The sequence below is a fragment of the Empidonax traillii genome, unplaced genomic scaffold, assembly GCF_003031625.1.
Source record: "Empidonax traillii isolate 1590-97213 ecotype Southwest subspecies unplaced genomic scaffold, ASM303162v1 scaffold423:size1405600, whole genome shotgun sequence".
In the NCBI taxonomy this organism is placed as follows: domain Eukaryota; kingdom Metazoa; phylum Chordata; class Aves; order Passeriformes; family Tyrannidae; genus Empidonax; species Empidonax traillii.
In genome coordinates, this window is record NW_020955616.1 from 999,513 (window position 1) to 1,021,457 (window position 21,945).

Consider the following 21,945-nt stretch of genomic DNA (forward strand, 5'->3'; position numbering starts at 1 on the left):
GTATGTTGCAGAGAATCATGATACACATAGGGGTTCATCTTTGCTGATTCACTTAAAGGTTACACAATGCAAGACCAAGAAAAGTTATTTGGAGTGTAGCTCAACCCCTAATTATTTGGTTAAAGCAAGTATATACAAGTATCTCTCTGCATGGGTACTGTGTTATGTGCATACATGTGATACACAATAACTGTTTCAATAGTTCACATTTTTCATCAGGCTATTACAACAAGCCTAATGGATAGTGGTTAATTCCTAAAGGTATTTAAGCACTGAATACCTATTGGTGTGGTGGGTATTTCCCTCCTTAACCCAGGTGCAAATAGTGTTGATCATGTAATGGATGCTAATTATGCATAAGTTATCATCTTTATTTAAAAGTACATTTAAGAATGAAGAGGCTAAGAAAAATTCAGTTGGTTTTGGGTTTTGTTTTGTTTATGTTGACATTTAGCATCTTTTTGTGGATAAAAAGGTTTAAATAAAAAGTAAAAGTCAGTATATGTTAGGGAGATACTTAAGCAGCCTCAGTCTTAGCAAAGTTAGAAAGAGGTATGTGGTAACCAGATATCTAGGAACACTTTAAGTGGATGGCTTCTTAGCTAGGTAAATAGCATCAAGTGGCATTTTAAGCTACTTGAAGGAGGGGCTGCTCACTACTCACCATAGGGAAACATGCTGGTGTCTGTGCTCTGCCTTCACTTAGGCCCAGAAGAATGTCACTTTTTCACTTCTTTGTTTTTCTGGACTGATCTTATTTTTGTGAGGTTTGAACCAAAAACAGACTGTGGCTTCTTAATGAGGTACCTTGGGAAAATAAATATAACCTTTCTTTGACCTCATGAACAGATTTTTTCCAGCCCATGGTGCACTAACCTCTTCTGTTATTGTTCTTTCTTAACCAAAAAGCCCTTATTAAAATGCCAAAAGTGTGTGTTTTCTAAGGTAGTGAGTTATCCTTCCCTCTTGTTTTATTGTGAGGGTCAGTGAAGAGATGCTTCAGGCAGAGTATTTATTGGTAATGTGCTTAAATGGAATAAGGTACTTAAAGGGCACTCTGAGTCTAGAAAATAACCCTCACTAGGGAAAAGTAGGCTAAATAAACACTGCTGATGTTAACAAAACTACCCATGGAGTTGCAAGCATACCAAGAGGAGCTCTGTCTACAGTTTTCCTAAAACCTAGGCTATTTTTCTCCTGGTAAAGTACCTGAAAGCAGCTTACTTAGAAGCGTCAGAAGTGTCCAACAGCGTACATCACCAGGGAGTTAAAGTTAAGAGTGAAGGTGTTCAAAAGTATTGCTGATCTATCACCTCTTCTTGTGAAACCAAAGGACTATTACAAGTTCAGTAAAGGTTCTCTAACATTAATTTCTAAAAAATTTTTGTCAGGTTTATTTGAACTATAAATTAAAAGCCTTGTTTGTGTACTGTGCCATTTGTCTGGATTTGCAGGCAAAGAGCATTTTTTCCCAGTTCTAGTACTTTCACTATTGTGCAGGTGGACTGGATTTGTCTGAAATGTCTAGATATAGAACAAATTGTGTTGATATTATAGTGTGTCAGGGGCATCCATTAGAAGCAATGCATGCACAGTGCTGAAGTCTGGAGTTTTTTGAACTCAGCTTTTTAAACCAACTCAGCTATTTTGCCTCAGATGTGTCAGGAAATACTCAGTTGATTCAGACAGTAGAGTTGCAGGTTTAAAACTCCTGGTAGCCACATGGGAGAGAAGGTACAGTTTGACCAGCTAAAGATGTCACTGCTTGTAAAATCCTGTGCTTGCCCCATCAGCTGTGATCTTATGTCAAGCATGTCTTGTGCCTGAACAGTCCTATGTTCACCTGCACAGGTGTTGCCATCTTTGCTTAACCTTCAAAAAAAGAGGAAAAAGACCAGGTTAGATTACTTGCCCTTTTTTTTGCAGGGAGCCAACAGAATGCGAGGCCGCCTGGGAAGTGTGGACAGCTTTGAGCGCTGCAACAGCCTTGCTTCTGACAAAGTACGTAAGGTGCTTAGTTTAAATTGGCACGTTTTCACGTTCGGGTGTTAATGAAGCATAAATATGGCACTCCGGAAGGAAGTAGCACAAAGCACACCAATTTACAAAACTCAAAAAAGAATTTCCACTGGGAGGCAGAGGGTGTAAGAAGGCTTTAATCTGGCTCTCAATCCTTTTTTTCTGCACTTCTCTTGCTTTTACAAAAAAAAAGGAGTTTCTGTTAAGTTTCTGCCTTGTTTTACTGAAGTCCTTTGAAAAGGTCATGTCTCAACAGAAGGAAATGCTCTGAAGGTGAAGAATGCTTGCTTTAGTAATAGTTGATTTAGGGAAGTAAGAATTTTTGACCTAAACCCAGCTGTTGGGCATGCTGCATGGTAGCAAGAGGGCGGAACACTGTTCACTTTCTTTTTATTTCCTGTTTTGAATGTTTTACCTCACAAGAGGGTTGGTTGCTGATATTCCCAGGAGTGAAGATTCTGTTATGGTTTTCCTGCTACAGTTACTCATAAACTGGCTGTGCAATAACAGTCTCTCTTCCAGGATGTTGCTGTGACGGTACAGGAAGTATGCTCGCGATATGTCGAGGAAACTAGCTAAAAGCAGTTTCCCTAGTCTTTTCCATTCCTGTGTTTTCCCAAAAGAGACAAAAGTCTATTAACTGGAATGCCAATCCCTGTGAGAGGATGCCTAGTGTAATTAGTACATTGTTTGCCTTACGTATACATTTTTGTTCCTCCCTCCGCTTTCTCTTTTTTTTTTTTTTTTTTAAGAAGGATGCTGCTGGTTTGGAGTGAATTATCAAAGGATGTCTGGTTTGGGTGATAATTAGCATACAATAGGCCATGACCCAGAAGGGGGAGAGGCTTTGGTGCCCCGATACTGCGGCGCATGGCCCGTGGGTTAGATGAGAGCCGTCGTAGGGCACAGAGTGTCAGGCCTTACTCCACCAGCACTTCCTTTCAGGACATTTCGCCGGGCGATTCTCCGCCAGCTACTCCTCCGGCGTCCCCCGTGTCCTCAGCCTGGCAAACATTTCCTGAGGAAGACTCGGAATCCCCCCAGTTCAGGAGGCGTGCACACACCTTCAGCCACCCCCCCTCCAGTGCCAGGCGGAGGATAACCTTCCAGAACGGGAGGTCCCAGAGCGTCCGGTCCCCGCTGCTGCGGCAGAACTGCGTGGAGGCGACAAGGTGAGTCGGGGCATGCTGTGCCAAGCTCCTGCTGTCCCCTGCCGCTGCGGTGTGTCAGCCTCACTCCTTATGGAAGCTGGCTCTGCACTTCTCCAGAGTTGGTTTGCCCATTTATTTTTCTTTCAGCCTGTCTTCTCTGCCTCCAAGTAGTTTGGTGATTTGCAGTAACTCATTAATCCCTGGAAGTGGTTCAGAGGAGGCATCAATCCATCAAATTTATGATTCAGCTGGATGCCGGCACCGATCTCTTTATTTATTTATTTGTCAACTCTGAGCTGAGCCTCTTTGGCAGTATGGGTAGTCATGCCCTTTGGAGAAGAGGCCCTCAGTGCTTTACATGGCAGAGATGGTAGCCTGATGCTTTTACGCCAGGTTGAAAAAGCTACAAGTGTCTGTCACTGTGTTTGGAAAAGCTCACAGAGAGTACGTCCAATTAAAACTTGTGAGGAGTCTTGCGTAAGGACGTAAGGATTAAACACCTTCACTGAACTCTGAGGCATGTGATTTCCCTGTTTACCTTTCTCTGGAGCTTCCTCTATAATTTCTTTCCCCTTCCTTTGGAGACTCTCCAGCTATAAACATGTGGAATGCTGTTCCTTCAGGAGTTCCTTCACTCAGCAGAAGAGGTCCCCACAGTTCACTGTGGGCCTCTTTGGTTGTACTTTCTTTCTCTGCCTTCATCCTGGATATCTGCAGTAAATGAGTGTACAGACTCCAAAAGCTTTACGAAACCGAGGCCCAGATGAGCTGAGTTTTTTCCTATTGGAGGATCAGTGTCTCAAATCTACTTGTCTGTTTCAGTGCTTGGCTGCAATTATACTTTTTGTGGGCTTTTTCTAAAAATGACTTAAATAATAATTTCTCGCCTGTGTTTGATACCTACATTTAAATATCAGTGTGAATGCTAAACCGGCATGTAGAGAAAAAATTTAGGAAAAAGGAATAAAAGGAAAAAAAAATTATTCTGTTTAAGAGAATGAAAGAGGTGAGGGTTAAGAAGCCAGCCTTGAAGTAGCTTTGTTACATTGCGTTTCTGAAGAGATAAATAATGTGTTTTTTACTGAGATAAACTTTGGTTGTGTTTTCTTTTCCCCACTCACTGTGTTGTATGCAAACAGGAAACCCTGTGACAATTCCAGCCGAAGAACTTGCTGACTACATTTCTTTGTAATAACTTTTAAGAAGTCACTGATTAAGTGAAATCATCAGCAGATTTTCAGTCTAGAGTTTGCAGCAGCAGTCGTTCTAGACTGAGATTTTTAATTCTTTCCTATTGAGGATTAGTCATAAATGTTAAGTAAAAGAAAGTGAATTAATTTTTATGTCCCCCCAAAACTTGTTTCTACTATTAAATAATGTTTAGCTGACTATCTTTCTTGATTTAAACACTTCACAAAGATTTATTCAAAAACACTGCATTTAAAAAATGTCTAATTTCTAATGTGTTATTTACAAAAGCAGGAGAAAAGTGAAGGGGAGAAACAAGGCAGTTCATATTACTGAAAGGATATTTTCTGAATGTTTAAGAGATTCTTTTTTCTGAATTTGCTTTGAGAATAAATAAAACAAAAGAAATAAGGTGGTCTCCCTGTTCTGCAGTTTCACTGGAAAGTTTCTTAAAAGAAATCAGTTGTAACAAGAAAATGAGTACCACCAGGGAAACTGCCCAGTAGTGCACTTGGTACATTTTATCTTCTGGGAAACAGAGATGAGGTACTTGGCCAGTGTCTTTAATCTAGATGTTTTGTTGTTTCCAAATCTGTCCTGATCCATCTGCTGTGTTCTCTTGTTGCCTGCACAGTCCTAAGGTTGGGGTTCGGCGCGCTCTCAGTGAGAGTGAATCTGCGTCACCTGGTCTCCCCTCCTCTGTCTCTGCCCCTTCTTTCCTGAAAAGCTTTTACCAGGGCTCAGGAAGGTTGCTCCAGCACTCAGAAAGTGACCTCTCCAAGAGGTGAGAGCATTGTCTCCTGCCTAGTTCTTCACTAGTGCCACCAGCTTAACAACAGGATTCCTAGTGGAATGCAGCACATGGCGTCTCTCCCACTGCCTTGTGCTCCTGCATTTCTAATAGACTTCTGTGATGCAAATAGGTGAGCAGGCTTTTGGATAAAAAAGCCTGTTAAAAATTGAGGCTTCTATGCTGACATCTAGTAGCTGTCACCTATTTCTGTTGCAGTGTTGCAAATCTGCTGCATTGGTTTGTCATGTGAAATGCAGTGGATTTTAGGAGTGTCACGCAAATTTAATGCTTTCTCTGCTGAATGCAAACCAGCATGTGTTGCTGTGATCACTGGCATGTTAAAATAAGAAAAGAGCAATGTGAAGAGTGCACAGTACTAATGTGGGTTGCCTGTGCATGAGAAGGGGAAACACCAAGTTCACTCGGTGATACTAACTCTGAGATGCTTAGGGAGAATTAACAAATAATTTCCAGTTGAAAAGGTGTGGGGAAGAAGAAAAGATATGAGAAGTGGCAACAAAAAATAACCTGTCTCTTATAAGACTGCCTCTAATTTGTGTTCCAGTGCAGCTTTGTTTCTGTGTTCCCTTTAGTTAGCAGTCTTGATTTAAACTGAACCAATGCCCAAGTCAGTTTGTACTGGCAGCTGGATCCCATCAAACCTAGCTTTCTAGATTTGGGGAATGGAGGGATTGATTATTTATTGAAAACTGTACTTTAATGCCAGCTGATTCCAAACTGAAATTTCTAAGATGTTACTCTTTTTTAAATTGGTTATGCGGACCGGTCAAGATACTGTGTTTCATTATAATGGAGTTTTGAACTCTTAAGTGGGGAGATCTTCAAATTAGGAACAATTCTCAGAAGATCATCATGTTTCTACTTAGGTTTTGTAGTATACACATTTCTAATATAATTTAATCTTGAATTTGTATGAAAAGACACATTTTCTTGAGAAAATGGTATCTCATTAGCTATAGGTCTTGCTGGAAGCAACTGGGCATGAATTGTCATGGTAACAAAATTGCAGAAGCAAGAGTGAACTGTTAGCATCTACTTGAGTTTCTGAAGTAAATACAAGAAATAAAGTCAGAAAGAAGTACCGAATGAATAATGCTGATGTGATAAGTCCCTGAAGTAATCCATTGCTTGAACTGGCTAATAGAGAATTAAATACACTCTCCAACTGATAGTGGCCAAAACCCGCAGATGTCTGTTGTGCCATCAGGTTATTAATGAGAGGAAGCTCTAAATTTTACAGTGTGGGTTTTTTCTTGTGCATTTGTTCGTTTGGCTCTCTTTCTCAGAGAGGACCATTGTCTATCCCAGTAGGCTCAGTGTGAGGTATTCTTAGCATTCTTTTGTAAATGAGTGTATGATAGGTTGGAATTGAGCGTGGTATCCCAGTCCTTTACAGTCTGCAGACTGTTTAATTGTTAGGAACTCCCTTTAAAACTTCAGTGCATTTTCCAGAATAATCACGGTTACTGCACGTTCATGAAGTGTTTCCTAGTCCTGTTACACTGGAGAAAAATTCTGTATAGTCTGACTTCTCTATTATGTAACTTTGAGATTACACATGATGCAGCAGACAGCTTTTCTTGATGTCCTGGTGAACTTTGATGTGAAGGAGCAGAGACAATTTCACTTGGAGTTCAGTTTGGAAAGATTTTTGATTTGTAGCAGTCAGATGGGCCTCTTCAAATATAAACATATAGAATAATGGTTGGTGGGGGGTGGGAATGTTGTTGGTTTTGGTTTTGTTTTGTTTTGTTTGTGGTATTTTTAATGGAATCATAGAATGGTTTGGGTTGGAAGGGACCGTAAAGATCATTTAGTTCCAACCCTCCTACACCTATAAGTTTTCTACTTTAAGGAATGAACAGCATAGTGAAGTTGTGCAACAACACAATATTTAGAGGTGCCTTCAGAATGTTTTTACAGCTTTGCCAATACATTTGTTTGGAGAGAGATCTGGCATGGAAATGGTCTCCACAGAATCTTGATTTTTGGCAAGTGTGTTGTGCAGCATTCAGTATTGAACAGAAGCACACATAAGGGCTAAAAAAAAAAGTCTGGTTAATATAGAGGTAAAAAAGTTTTTTTAATATAAAAATAAAAGCAGCACTTTTAAAAATGGAACAACCTTCAGTGTAGATTTGACTAGCTCACACTGTCTCTGTTCATTGCATTGTTGTGCAAGGATAATTTAAGCTGAATTGTCACCGCCTGAATTTGAATGGATTGCTTTTTTTAAAAGAGCTTCACATGTCATAAAGGAAGTAAAATACTTGGGAATGTTCTTTAAACAAAATAGCAGAATGTAATTATTCGGAATAAAAAATATATGACAGGAATGAAAACCAATAGAGGGATGTAAACTGATAGAAACTGGTTTTTCTCCTTCCCAGAGGGGAGGAATACTTACTGTGTTAGTCTCACATATAGGTTTCTGCAGCTTAAGTGCTGGGAAGTTGAATTCTGTACTTGATTTGGGGGATTTTGTAGCATCAGCTTCCAAACTGCAGCGTAGGTTGCATTGGTTCAATTGCTAGTTAGAGCAATCAAGGAGAAGTTTAAATGAAAGTGAAATGGGGAAAAGAGCAAATCTTGGCATGAGCTGCAGCAGTATTTATTCACAAGTCAGTTGGCTTTCATGGACTCAAATGCAAAATAATTCAGGTAAGTATTATGTGAAGAGTTCATAAGAAGTGAGGTAGCTTTGTGGTTTTTTGAATATCAGTTTTTGGGAGCATTTTAAAGAACAGTTCTGGGAAGAGATTTGGATAATTAAAACAATAAGCATGTTTGTAATCTGACCAAGTTTTTGAGATTTCTTCTTTCCTTTTTTTTTTTGCCTTCCCCTGAAATAGTTGTCTAATCTTCATACTATGCATTGTCTGATAGAATAGTGAATGAGATGATGCTTCAGTGAAACCGAGTTGCAGTTACCTGAGATAAAAAACTTAGATAATCAGTACTCTGTACTCTTGACTTACTTGGGTTTTTGCTTGTAACAGCTTAAGGATAAAAGTACAGACTGAAATATTTGAGGCATTACATTGAATTTATAGCTTTTCACTTTTTATTGCATATAAGCTGATAAATGCATTTTGGTTTCTGTATTAATTCAGAAGCAGAGACTAAGCAACCTTACGGGGAACCATTATTCTCCAAACTGAGTTGTGATGCATTTGTCTTAAGTATAGACTATTACACTGCTTTATTTTTCCAGAGCTGCATGGGAGGTATGTTAGGTATGTTAGGTGATTAAAAGAGCAGCAGTTAAGTTAAACCCCAAACAAATGGAAATCCTCCATTTTGTGGAATTCCTCTGTTGAAGTATTTGACTTTGCTCTTTCATATGTCTGTTTTACCAAACAGAAATATTCTGGTGTAGAAGCTGGACCACAATCCAGTTGTCATTTTTTTAAAATAAATGAATAACAGTAAAGTGAAAAAACCCCTTCTTGATTCTTGCAATCATGCCCCAATTTGCAGTTCAGTTCTTAAATACCTCTTCTATAGTTCATTAGGAGTTTATATACTGCCAGCTCTTAATTTGCAGAGCGTTGACTCAGGTACGTTTCATCTTGCTTGGTTGTTGGTAAGGTTGCAGTAGAACAGGAGCTTGTAGAACGTAGTTATGGGTTTTTATTTCTTGGTGGCTGTGTCACTGTATAACCCAGGAAATATTCATCCTCTGCCTTGCCACAGTCCCTAACTCTATAATTCATAGCCTATGAAGAGTTATAAATTTCTTCAGTTTGACATAGAAACTTTTTTTTTTTAAGGTAAAAAACATTATTAAAAACTGGAATTAATGATTGAACTACTTCTGCTAGGTGACCTTTCAACATGTTTCCCATGTAGATGTTTCACTTGTGTGTTGTCAGAACAGGGTCTTTTCTTAAGAATTTTTTCCTGTGAGTGTTTGAGGTTCAGCATCAGTGTCCTGACAGAAAAGTTGTGAAAGTCTGTATCCCCAATTTGGGAGGTAGTGAAAGCTCTGCTCTGCTTTTCCGTAGCAATGACTGAACTCTATTTAAGAAGTTGTAGTTTTGTAGTTGCTTTGGTTCTTAGTCTCTCCACTCACATTAGTAAGCCTCGTCATTTTGCAGGGAGTTGATATCTAACAGTCAGGTACGCTTTTTTTCTTTACCCCTACCCTGTTTAGAAAACTGTCTTTTGCACAAATCTGGTGAATCTTTTCATTAGGATAGGAGACACTACCATTTTACTCTGACTTCTTCCTACTTTTGCTCTGTAGGATGTTTTTCACACCTTCAGATCTGATACTAAGCTAGGACTTGTTTTTCTTGAAATGAGGAAACTTTCTTTGCTCTCTTTCTAGCCTCCCTTTCCTAAATCTTGGTGTTTTCCTGGGTGAATATGATAAAGTGTGTTCCTGAAACTTTCAAAAGGTTTCCTCTTATCACTCATGAGACAGCTCTTTGAAAGAGGAGGTGATTAATGTTAGTCACTTAAAATGCCAGGGGCTTTTTGGAAGGGAGGTTTTAACAACAGAAGTACAGGTCCTCAGAACTTCATGAGGTAGCATATGTAATTAGTTCATCCCAGTGTCAGCTCCATGACTCAGATGGTGTAAGCAGCTTAGTTTCATACCCTAAAATAGCCATCTTCTTATTCTGATTTCCTACCAATTTTGCTACTGTAAATTGGGCGTTAACTGTAAGATTAGCTTAGTTGGTCAGAGCATGGTGCACCAGGGTTCCAGGTTCAATCCCTGCACATGCCATTCACTTGAGAGTGGAACCTGATGATCCTTGTGGGTTCCTTCCAACTCAGAATATTCTAGGACTGTGCACATTTCGAGGCAGAGTAGCTGAACATAGATTTTATTACATAGCAGTAGAAAGAAAGTTTTCATTCCCTTGTTATGTGGCTTCTATTTAGTAAGCCCTGGAATGACTCCATTTTTGTGCTGTAACATGAGATATGTAAGACTTGAAATAGTGAGAAGTAGTTCTGTCACAGATATTTACAGAATGTATTATATATCCATTAGAATGATTATATATCCGAGCTCAATATCTCATTTCCAAGAGTTGTTGGACTGAAATACCTTTGGAAAATAATGCCTGTAGATTCGGAAGTAGTGTTGTAGTCTATGTTTAGCTTCCATGAGCAGTGGTTAGCCCATCATTAAAGACTCTTACAGAGTTAGACAGAGAAGATTGTCACAGTTGCTGCCTTGGTTAATGCAACATGGGGATGTAATGAGACCACCTACTAATAGTATGATGCATAGGGAACTGAGACACAATGGAAACTAAATCAGGAGTAGAGAATAATGCAGACTATCTGATATTCAGGCCTCCCAGCCCGTAGTTCTGTTCTTAGAGGAGGGCAAGGGTAGTACCTACTGCTGGCTAGTTGCATTTGAAGACATAGTTAATTCTCTGCCAGGATATGGAAGCATGGTCTGATATCTTGGTATGATGGTGAGTGCAGTTTGCTCACGAAGGCTTACAAATGTCAGGAAGCTATTGTAGATCATTAGCATAGTGACAGCTTTGGTCACCAAAAAGGCCGGTTCTAACTTGGTCGATTCAGCACGTTCATTCAGCACAGAGTATTAGATACGAAGTGTTGATTGAGATGGTGTACTTGGTAGACTGGTGTAGCTGAAATTTCACAGTCCTCCCTTGCAGATGTCTCCTTTTGTGCAAACCAGAAGAGGGGGGACAGACTGCAGCTGTAAAACTGCAGTCATCTGCAACTGCCTTACCATTAAAAACATAGTGAACGTGCCAGGCTTTCCTTTTCATCTAACTTTTTAGGATCCTTGCACTGTAGTATGGAAATTCGTCACAGGATGGACGTTTAAGTGTAGCTACTGTGTCGATATAGCAGTTTTCCCTGTGATGAAGGTGAAGCTGTGGACATAGCTCCCTGACTTTGATGCTCTCTTCCTAAAAGCCTGTAGTTGTGTCTCATGCTGTTGACATTATGTGGAAGGATTTGTGGCAGATAATCAATGTACCCATTGCTATATGAGATTTGGGCACCTACTTTACTACCAGAAATGAAAAATGCTGACATATTTCTGAAAGTGGCTCAAATACTTACGGAAGCTGAAGGTCTTTTCTTCTGGCAGTAGTCATTAGAGAGGTATGCTTGGTGTGGTCTCTTAGAATGACCTTCCAGCAAAGCTTTCCTGTATCCTCTCCTTGCTTCTTCCAGCAACATAAGCTACTGTTAAAATTACTGTGTAAATATATTTTTACATGGCAACTGGAGAGATCAGCCCCTTTCAGGTCATTGTGGTAGCAACTGAGCGTGCCCTCTGTTTGCAGAGGCTCTGTTCCTTCAGCTGGAGATGCTGATGAAACATGAAGACATTTGGCCTCATTTATGCAAGTGAAGCATCCACTTCTTCAAGCATAAGTAAGAGACTGTATGAGAAGACAGAACATTGCCTCCAATGAAATACTCATCTGTGAGCTCGTTGTGCCGTTTAAAATGGCACTAAATGGAGTGTTGTATCCACTAGAGCAACAGCTTTGGTTTTAAGGGTGTTACATCAGTTTGCTCCCGTAAATGTATGGCAAAATAAAGCCCATTGCTGTCTGTTGTAGAGGCTAAGTATTACCATGTTTCTCTCTTAGCTTCTTCAGAAGTTAAGCTTTTAGTCTGAGCTTCCAGCTGAGCCCTGTATGAATGCTTCCTGGTGGTATATAGTGCAAACTTCACAGCAGTGTGTTACAAGAAAACAATTGGGCACTTCTGTATTCAAGGTGAAGCTCACACACAGCACGCTTTGCCCTTCTTAAGCTTCCCAGCAAAGGCTCCTGCAGGTTTGGTTGTACATTAGACACACTTAATAAAGATTTATATTTTTTTTTCCCCTCCAAAGATGACTGACTTTAAACACCCCATCTGCTTTTTCTTTCCTTCAGTGATGGGGAGGGAAAGAAAAGAACATCAACTTTCTGCAGCAGTGAGTCTCTAAATGCTGTGGGGGCCACGCTCACACCTCGCCGCATCTCCTGGCGGCGGCGAATATTCCTGCAGGTAGCTTCACCTATGAATAAATCTCCTTCCAAGATGCAGCATCCAGGTCTGTGTGTGCTTTTAAAGAAAATAAACAAGCAGTTGTTATTTAATACTATAGTGAACTGCAACATGTGCAAATACAAAAGGGGAAGGGAGTCAGCTTGATATATTATTAATGCTAGAACCTTACTAGAGATCAGTTGTTCTCAGTTGACTTTAGGCTACGTAGATCTTTGTTGCTTTGAACAGAGGATTCTGTCATCAAAATAAAACGAATTGCAATCTCCCATAGCTGCAGTGGTAGCAAGGAAACTAAGACAGGCCTCGTGCTGACAAAGGTACCCTCTTTGAAAGTTAGGAAATTTTTACCCTAGCCTGGGTACATAATAGGAGTATTTGCAGAAAAGGGTGAATTTTCTGCCTTGTCCTTGTAGTGCGCTTAGCACCTTGTTAAGTGTGTTATTAATTCTTACAGCTTTAAGTCATTTAAGGTAGAAACCTCTGAAATATCTAAAATTGTGCTATATTGATAAAGTCCCGTTTGTCGGAATTCAAAACTGTACGTAAATGACGAACTCTGTATTTAGTGACCATAAAGTGCTACAGCTCTGCCTGTAGTGCAGCTTAGCAGATGAAAAAAATTGCTTTTAATATAGAACCTGTGGTAAATCACAGCAGTAAACAAGCTCAGCTGTAAAGGAAACTTCATGGATAAATGCCTCATTGTAACTCTGGAAAGAGCTAGCAGGGGAAGGAGTTGAAATTCTGGGTGACCTCTTATTTAGCTCTATTTAGTTTAAATATAATTTAATGTAAACAAAACACTGTATTTAAAAATAATTTTCTACCATTGAACTTCATTTTCTCTGTCTTTGGAATAAGCACATCTCTGCTGAATGTGGAAGAAGCTATTTTTGTTCTGTTGTGACATAGCTTTTCATGATATGTCAAACAATCTGAGTTTCCTGTAATAGCTTTATGATTCTTTGCAGATGGTCATGACGGAAGTGAATTGTTACCCTTATCCCCTCTTGCTCCACCACTGGAGGAGGACCCTCTTGTTCTACTATTGCAAAATGAGGATTGTCCAGATAAAACTGGAGAGAGGAAAAACTCAGAAGAACTACAAAGTCTGTGGAGAAAAGCCATCCATCAACAAATTCTGTTACTTCGAATGGAAAAAGAAAACCAGAAGCTGGAAGGTTAGCTATTTAGAAAATAAACCCTAAAAGCTGTTGCAGATTCTGCTGCCTGAAGATGAAAACTGTTCTGGTGTTGGGCACCTCAGAGATGTGATTCTGTAACTTTTTGGTTAATAGTGCTAGAAAAAAAATGTGTTCACCTAATCCTATCTCACACTCTACCAGGTTCTCTGTCTGCCTAACTTTAAATGAGTCACCTTAGTTACAGAAGAAAGTAATAACTTTTCCTTTTTTAATGCATTTTAGACAAAGTTTGCTATAGTCTGTGTTCTATCTGTCTTAAGTGTAGGAGTTCTAATGTGGAGTGAGAACAGGTACTCTGTGAACACTTAGGTATGGTAAACCTTACCCTCTCTATCTTGTTTCAGTCCTTTGTAGCTCATGGCATTTCTCTCCAGGCTTTTTGTCCTTCATTAACCACATCACAGTGGTAATTTATTAATACTTGAGTCCAAATATGTTTTTTGAGCAACTGGCTCTTGAGGTATGTCAGAAAGTTCTGTTTTTTGGAAGATGAGCACTTGTACACTGAAAGTTGAGTGCTGTTAGCGAGGGATCTGAAATTAACCATTCTGATTGTCAGCTGCCTGAGCAGCAGTTAAGATACTTTATTATGACTGGTCAAGACTCACAGAGGTACAAGATAAGGTGCAATGTCTGTCCTAGCATATAGAAGTTCTTCAGTGTAATAAACTAACAAGCTTTCAGTGCAAGTTGAAAATTTCAAGTGTCCTCTCTGGAATTGCTGCCCTCATCTTCTTCTATATGCTGTTGTAGCATCCCAGGCTTGGCTCATTATCTCATTCGAGGGGTTTTACATTAAAAAAAGATACAAGGCTCCCAAAACCCTCACGAGGTATATTCCTTTATACCTCAAGAACGTGCGCAGGAGAAACACTACGACACTTCTCAAGGGGTCAAAATAACACACTTTTACTGGCGAACTTTGGAAAATAAGGTAACTTGGCAAAAGTTTAAAACAAGCATTCAATCAATATACAGCATTTCACAAAGCTTGGCTTAGCAAATTCCAACCCATCCAGGGTTAAGTTACCCAAATATCAAGAAAAGGAATTAGGAGAAGAGGAAAAAAGGAGAGAGAGAGAGAGAGGCATGTGAGAGCTCTGCCAGCCATGTGGGGCTTGGTTAGGGGCTCCAGGGGGTGTGGTGTAGGGTTTCAGGTGTGCCAATGGATAATACCCATTCTGGGCTGGACTAAAGGGACAGGATGGCAGGCAGGGAGGGGGTAGTGCTCCCAGTGTGCCAGTGACTGACAGCTTCACCAGTGGCTCTCAAGGAGGCAGCTTATGCGGGGGGTAAAGTTCCGCAAAGCCCCCATTCCACCTTGGCAGAACACAGTCAGCCCCCTTCCCCTCCACACAGAGTTGTTTCAAGCCAATAATAACTTTTTAATAACTTTTTTCAATCCCTCACAGCTGTATAACGTTATTTTATGGTAGTACGATTCTTCTGACAAAACATAATGATCCTTTTAAGGTCAGTTAACTCTTTTTCCTTCTTTATTCTTGCTTACTGAGAACGCAGGGAGAGGAAAAAAAACTAGGACAGAAGTCTTTCCATGTCCTGACAAGTGTGCATCCTTGAATGTATTTCCACCTGTGTAGTATATTTCTCTACAGTTTCTCCCATTTTTTACACACTTTTGTGGAAACTCCTAGGTCCATAGGGAACATCTAGAGAGAAGGCTGTTTTAACTTCAGCCAAAATCTTCATTTCATAAACCACTTTAGCAAACAGTTAGTCTGTTGTGGGGTGAGGAAGCTGGACATCTGCTGTAGTGACTGATTTCATGTTATTCCTTCTGTTATTTTGAGCTGCTGAGGGAGAAACTCTCTGCCACACTTGCTCTGTGCAGGGGTACTGAAAACCATGGAATCAGTCCAGTTCCTTAAGACTCAGTGACAAGTTATTTTCATTCTGTAATGGATGTGTAGAAATCAAGTTCTTCCTAGCTGCTCGTTTGTGGTGAAAACAGGAGTGTTGGCAGTAGGGCCTCCAAACTGGCGCTCATTTGCCAGCCCACATTCTTGATTTGTTCTCCAAGGGGCATGTCTCATCCTTGTATTCAGGTTTGTAAGTACTGCTGGTGAAACTGATGCTCTGGCCAGCTGAAATTCAACATCTTCATTTTCAAAGGGTGAAAAGTAAACTGTCTAAACTCCTAACTCTAGGTTTTCTTCCTGTGACCTGTTATAACATGGGCCATTTTATGGATGGGACGTGCGCAGAACTGATAAATTCCAAACAAGTGTTGGTTTGGATAGTTCTTGGCATCCTAGCCTACAGTTAAGTGCGGATCTCAGAAAAGGGAGATGTAGTAACAGAAATGCAGAAATTTCTTTACCTGAAGCTGGGTTCCTAGCTGTCAATTTATTACCTCTATACGACTGGTTTAAGACCAGAATTGCTATAGATTTGTTTCTACTGGTTTTCTGTTAATCTTTCATTGACTTTTATTCACAAAATATTAATAGAATCTCTTTTCCTATTCCTTTTGCTGTCGAGGAGACTTGAATACTATTAGCTCTTTGTTTTACAGAAGGTAAGTTCTGTCAATCACACAAACTTGGTGGTTTTCTTTTTTTTTCCCTAAAGAATCTAGAAGCTGCTTCTTCCTGTAGGACACTTAGAAATGTAAGAGCTGTGAAAAGTGCTAGGCTTCCCAGCAGTGATTAGGCAGAATGTTAACGGGGGTGGTTGAAAGCAACCAAGGGTGGGATAGTTGGTAGAACAGGTATGATCAACAGTCACACTTGCTGACTTTTGCTAGACTTAACTGCATAGTTAATTTTGGAGTTCGTTGTCGCACTGAAATATGTCGCTGCTGTCTCGAATCTGTTGCATACTGCTTACAAGAGTGAGCATTCTTGGGTGAAATGGTACAACAACAGACTTGCATTTAAAATCACCCCAGTTGAACTGCAAATTTCGGTGATAAGATCACATTCTCATTTTTATGGCAGTTTATTGCACCTTGTATAATATTTGCTTCTACGAGACCCCTTGTATTCTTAAATAGGTAAGTTCTCAGAGGTGTAACATAAAGCTTTTGGAAATAATTTGTCCTTTTTAAGGAGGACTATGCAATGATCCTATGGATTCATCCAATATTGAATATTTCAAATGAGATCAGTAGGCGAAAGAACAGATGTTTTGTTTTGCAGGTTGCGTAAGAGTTTGATTTTAGCTAGAGGTGATGGTGGGCAAAGGGCGTACATTTGTAAGAGGAATGAAGCTTCTGCAAGGGGCAAGTACTGCACGCGGATCAGGGCAAATTTGGGATAAACTGGACTGCAGCTTTCCAAGCTCATGTTGTGTAATGTACAATTCAGTCCAATGATGATTAAGTGTACCTCGCTAAATTAAGACACATTCAAGTCTAGATTGCAGTTTTTTACGCCAGTAGTAAGAGGAATTGGAGTGCTTTCCTGCACGTGCGTCATGTATAATAAAATACCCACGCTTCGTTTCTCAGTAATGGAAGTGAAAGCTGCTCCTCCATGAAATGCCAGAGTAACAGTGTCACTTTATTTCAGAAATAGTGAGTCCTCTGGATTAAATTTTTTGCACCGTAGGTAGTCCTGTGCAGCAAACCTTTTATGCGTATAGCAACAGGAGTTCTGTGCTTCAGCACAAATGTACCTTTCTGGATATGGTTTCTGTTGGTTCGTTCTGTTTACTCTAGTCAGCCTGATGATGCCAGCTAGCACTGCCAAGAGCTCTTATCATTCTCTTAAGGGACATGTAAGGACTGGAACCAGTGTGACTGACTTCACTTTAGAAGATTTGCCTAACTTGCTTGCCTAAATCTCTTAATATGTTTGGGATTTTCTATACTAAAACAATTGTAATGTTTAATATAAATAAGAGTAAAATGATCAAACGTGTTTCTGCTGTTGAAAGAAGATGCAGGTGTTTTGAAGTTGTGTTGAGTGGGTTTTTCTTCATGCCCCAAGCCTAAAAAAGTGGGTTTTGTTTGCTCCATAAATTACTAATGTTCATGATGCAGTAACAGAAGTTAAACTATTACCTGCAGGATCTTATGGCAAAATGCTGGCCCCATCTGAGCTATAAACTAATGAATTGTAGAAGGAGTAATTATCCCTAGTCAGATTATCGGATAGCTCTATCTAAATTGAATGGAGTTTGTGTGATATCCTGGTTTCCCATGTGCTCTTCCTTTGTGTTCTGTGCTCTAGCAAGCAGAGATGAGCTCCAATCAAGAAAAATAAAACTGGACTATGATGAAGTTGGTACCTGTCAGAAAGATGCCATAAATGTTTGGGATAAGAAGTTACTAAACTGCAGAGCCAAAATCCGATGTGACATGGAAGACATTCATTCCACTTTAAAAGAAGGTATTTATGTAGGAAGGCTTTTAACTATGAAGTCTGAAGATTATATTTATTTGTTCTCTTTCGATACCAGAAGAAATCTGCCATCAATACACGTTTAACAGTAGCAAAAAATTGCCTTCTCTTCACAGGTGTACCTTCTGCTGCCAAACAGAAAACAAATTCCACTGCGCTTGCAGCTTACAATGTCAGCAATGTAAAAACATGTTTAGTCATACTCCTGGAAGTAGCATCTTGTTCCTCTGTATTGCTACATTTAAGATTGTACTTGAATCCTTTGTGGCTAACACTGTGACCTTCTGGTTTCTGATCAGTGGATCCAGTGGACTCAGATGATCTGATTTTACTTACTTGGCAAGAAGGCAGGACCATAATGTCTACCGTGGACTGTGCCCAAAACCTAGGGCAATCACAGCCAAGCTTTGGAGAGTCACAACAGCCACATCTTGTAGATCTGCAATATGGTCATTTAGTATTCCGTTTTCTGAAGTTGAAAGGCTGGGTATTTAGGCTTGAAGTAGATCTTCCTGTGGACTAGCTGTAGGCCAAGAGGATATCCAAAGGACCTTTTTAGTATAATGCAGATGGGAGGGTCTGACTGTACTGCTTTTTCCTCTTCCATAGAGTCTCATATCTGTGTTACAGATGCTGAAAAATAATTCAGTATAATCTGGTTGTGGTACAGAAAGGAAGTTTAAATTGCTACCAGAGTGGTTGGGCCAAGATTATGACAAAGCAAATTCTTGTGTTGTAGCACTAAAAATATCCCCCTCCTTAGGCCTCTTTTTTTTTGACTTACCTGCAGGAGTACCAAAAAGTCGTCGAGGAGAAATATGGCAGTTTTTGGCTGTGCAACATCGAGTCAGACACAGACTGCCAAACAAGCAACAGCCTCCTGACATCTCTTACAAAGAACTTCTGAAACAACTGACCGCTCAACAACACGCCATCCTTGTAGATCTAGGTATGTCTGTTCTTTCTGACTTATTCTGTGGGTCTTTGAGTAAAAACACACCAATCTTAACAGAATATGTTGCTGGAGATAGATGCTGTATGAGCACCACCACAGGATACATTCTGTGTATGCCACTTAGTGTCCTCTAAGTAGCTGATTTCTGAGGTTGTGCCATTTGTATTTATGCTCTTCTACATCTGTTTGAAAAGCGAACTTGGTCACTTCTGCAAGTTCTATGCAGATGAGCGTATTAAATGAGCTCAAAGGGATAGAGTTTAAAATCAGTGGCAAAATACAGACTGGCCTGACTAAAGGAAAACCTGCATATGAAAAGCAAAGAGAAATGATCTGTGGAAAGAGAAGTGCTGGTTGTCAGATGAACTGGTTTGGGTTTTTTTCAAAAGAATTGAATATCAGTGACTCTTCTCTTTTTGCATCAGGACGCACATTCCCTACACATCCTTACTTTTCTGCCCACCTGGGAGCAGGACAGCTATCACTCTTTAATCTCCTGAAAGCATACTCTTTGCTGGACAAAGAAGTGGGTTATTGTCAAGGTATAAGCTTTGTAGCTGGAGTGCTGCTTCTACATATGAGTGAAGAACAGGCCTTTGAAATGCTGAAATTCCTCATGTATGACCTTGGCTTCCGTAAACAGTACAGGCCAGACATGATGTCACTACAGGTAAGTCAGTCCTTGCAGAGCAAACCAGAATTTTAAATTACTTTTGAGCTCTCAGGGGTTGCTTATGTTGTCCAGGGCCTTATGAAGCTTCTTAAGCTGTTTTGGATGTTGTGAAATGCATGTGTATTCTATTGTCAATCCCTCCTCTCTGCCTCTCAATTTGCAAACAGAGAAGTTCAAGACTTGCAGACTTTTCCTCTCACAGATCCCCATCATCTCCTGTTTGGAAATTCTGCTTTCTCTGCTAATTTGCTCTTCCTTTTATTTTCCTCACTTCTCTCTCATCCTTATGCCAAAAAAAACCCCAAACCCAATATGTTTGCATCAGTATGCTTGGAGTTTAAAAATTACTTAGATTTTTTTTTTTAAATTTATCAGTCCGTGAGTACTTGGATGTAGATGTTCGTCTTGTAACCCCAAGTCAAGCCAATAGTGACACACAGTGGCCAATCAGTGTACTCCACAGGCATTTGTACTTGAAGCTGCTCTGCCTTGTCTCCTGGTTTCATCTTTTTCTCTCATTGTCCTCTAGTCCACCACCCCTCAATAAGGAGAGAAAAGAGACAAATTTTTAACAATTTAATTTTCTTAAGCAACATTGCATGCTCTGCAATATTATTTAGCAGCTAGCTACTCAAGACTGTTTAAGAGGAAGACAGAAAAGCTTTCAGATCTGTATAAACTCCACGTTTAAAGTTTGAGAAATCTTTCACCTTGGCATGCAACTGTCCACTAATCTGTATGCTGTAAGCCCCTTATATTATAAAGGGGTATACCACTGCTGAGTTAAAACTTGTAATCTACCGTGGGGAAAACTAAGAGGCAGATACAAAACTCTTCTGGTTTTTTTTCATGCTACCTGCATAGCAAACACTTAAAATTAAGTAGGTACTTAACAGAGAGTTTGAGTCCACTTTTCATGACCAGTCACTTCAGGTGCTTACTTAACAAATGTCCAGAGCAATGGAATAGATCGTATTTAAAGAAATTGTATGTGCTTATTCTAAAAACTATAGAGGAGTGTTTCTCTGTGGGTGTAAGTATGCTGTAACAGGTTTGTTATTGATGAATTAAGGGTGAACAGCCATAAAGAGCATCATTTTACCTCCTCCATGTCCCATTCTCACCCACAAAAAACCTGTGGGGGTCAACGCGTGATAAATACATGTTTGTGGGTTTTCCCCTAGAAGATGCTCTCTTAGTGTTTGTATGTTATACTGCATTTGTAGACTTCCAATAACATCTGATGATTTGAGAGCATTCATATGTCCAGGATTTCACATTTGGTTTAAATGAGTATGACTCTTTCATTGCCTGAAGCTTTTAGTAAGAATGCTTTTAAATTTGAGAAAGTGTACCACTTGTAGTACTGTCGGCCCTTTAAATTAAATGACCTTTCTTTCCCCACAGTTGCTCTTAGGCAAGTCGTCTGTAATAGACAAAAGTAGAGTTTTGTCTGCTCAAGGCAGACTAGACCAGACCCAGAGCATCTTACTAAATTTGGGTTGTTTTCTAACAGGAGTAGAACACTTGCAAATTCCTTTGCATTTAAAGTATTGAAACACAAGTAAGCTTATAGGCAGAATTAGCTTCAGTCCTGTAGAAGAAAAATGTTGGATGATTCTTTAGGATAATGAAAACTTAATTGACTTAAATTTTTAAGTGTTGTCTGGAAAAAGTAGTAATCTAGATCTTTAGTTCATAGTGAACTAACCCAGTTGGTTTACTACCTCTGTGATACAATTCTAACTTCACATGTAAATGTGTTTGCATTGATACTGTACAAACTGTACCTTATTTAGTATCTTTGGCAATTAAAACAAGGACTCAAATGCATGCACAAATTTAGCTGATTTGCCTAAATGAGAAGTGACCTCTCTGCCTGTATACACTTCTGACTAACCAGGTAGTTCAAAGTGCAGTCCTTTGGTAGGGAAGAATCACGAACTCTAGAAGTAGGAAAGTAGCTGGATGGGTCGTTTTCTTATTGAGGAATGGATTCATCTTAAGCATAAAGAACTGTTGACAACAAAATTGGACCTGACAGCTAATCAATGTATGTCTGCTTCTAATCTTCTGCTTTCTGAGAGAAGCAGTGCTCTGTGCTGTGAGTGACTTACCATGTCATATAAACTATCAAAATTACAAGGAAATAGTTTTCCACAGGGTGGTATTTTTAGCAATGAATAGCACCTTTTAACTGTTTTGCCTTGCAACCTTTTACGGGTTGTATAGCAACACTTTCTGCATCAGTATCCTGAATTCCTCAGGACCATTGAAAGATGTGCTGGGTTGTATGTTGGACACCTCTGTACATAGTGTATTCTGTGGGCACAAAAGCTGTCTAAAGTGATGACTGTAGCATAGGAGTTTTAAATGCAGCAAAAATATGGCAAAAATTCAAGGAACGAAAGCTGCAATATGTAAATTTACTCATAAATAGTTTCACTCTGTAATGGAGAGTTTTGACATCTTGGAAGAGGTGCCTTTTCTTTCATTGCTGCAAGACTGAAAGTTCTGGTTTGTTAATAAAGTTAGAGCAATATATTCTTTTGT

General features: G+C 39.7%; 1 protein-coding gene across 6 annotated transcripts in view; it reads left to right on the forward strand.

The window, feature by feature from the left end:
- Positions 1–21,945, forward strand: part of TBC1D4 (TBC1 domain family member 4) — a 104,157-nt gene that overhangs the window by 72,853 nt on the left and 9,359 nt on the right. For 3 of the 6 annotated variants that reach the window (XM_027894268.1, XM_027894272.1, XM_027894273.1), the window contains exons 9-17: positions 1,927–2,001; positions 2,965–3,191; positions 4,993–5,142; positions 12,075–12,235; positions 13,164–13,373; positions 15,934–15,936; positions 17,594–17,752; positions 18,555–18,713; positions 19,145–19,389. In XM_027894268.1, the coding sequence (XP_027750069.1) occupies positions 1,927–2,001; positions 2,965–3,191; positions 4,993–5,142; positions 12,075–12,235; positions 13,164–13,373; positions 15,934–15,936; positions 17,594–17,752; positions 18,555–18,713; positions 19,145–19,389 (1,389 nt within the window). The remainder of the gene's footprint in view (positions 1–1,926; positions 2,002–2,964; positions 3,192–4,992; positions 5,143–12,074; positions 12,236–13,163; positions 13,374–15,933; positions 15,937–17,593; positions 17,753–18,554; positions 18,714–19,144; positions 19,390–21,945) is intronic. The other 3 variants (XM_027894269.1, XM_027894270.1, XM_027894271.1) reach the window with 3 other exon arrangements.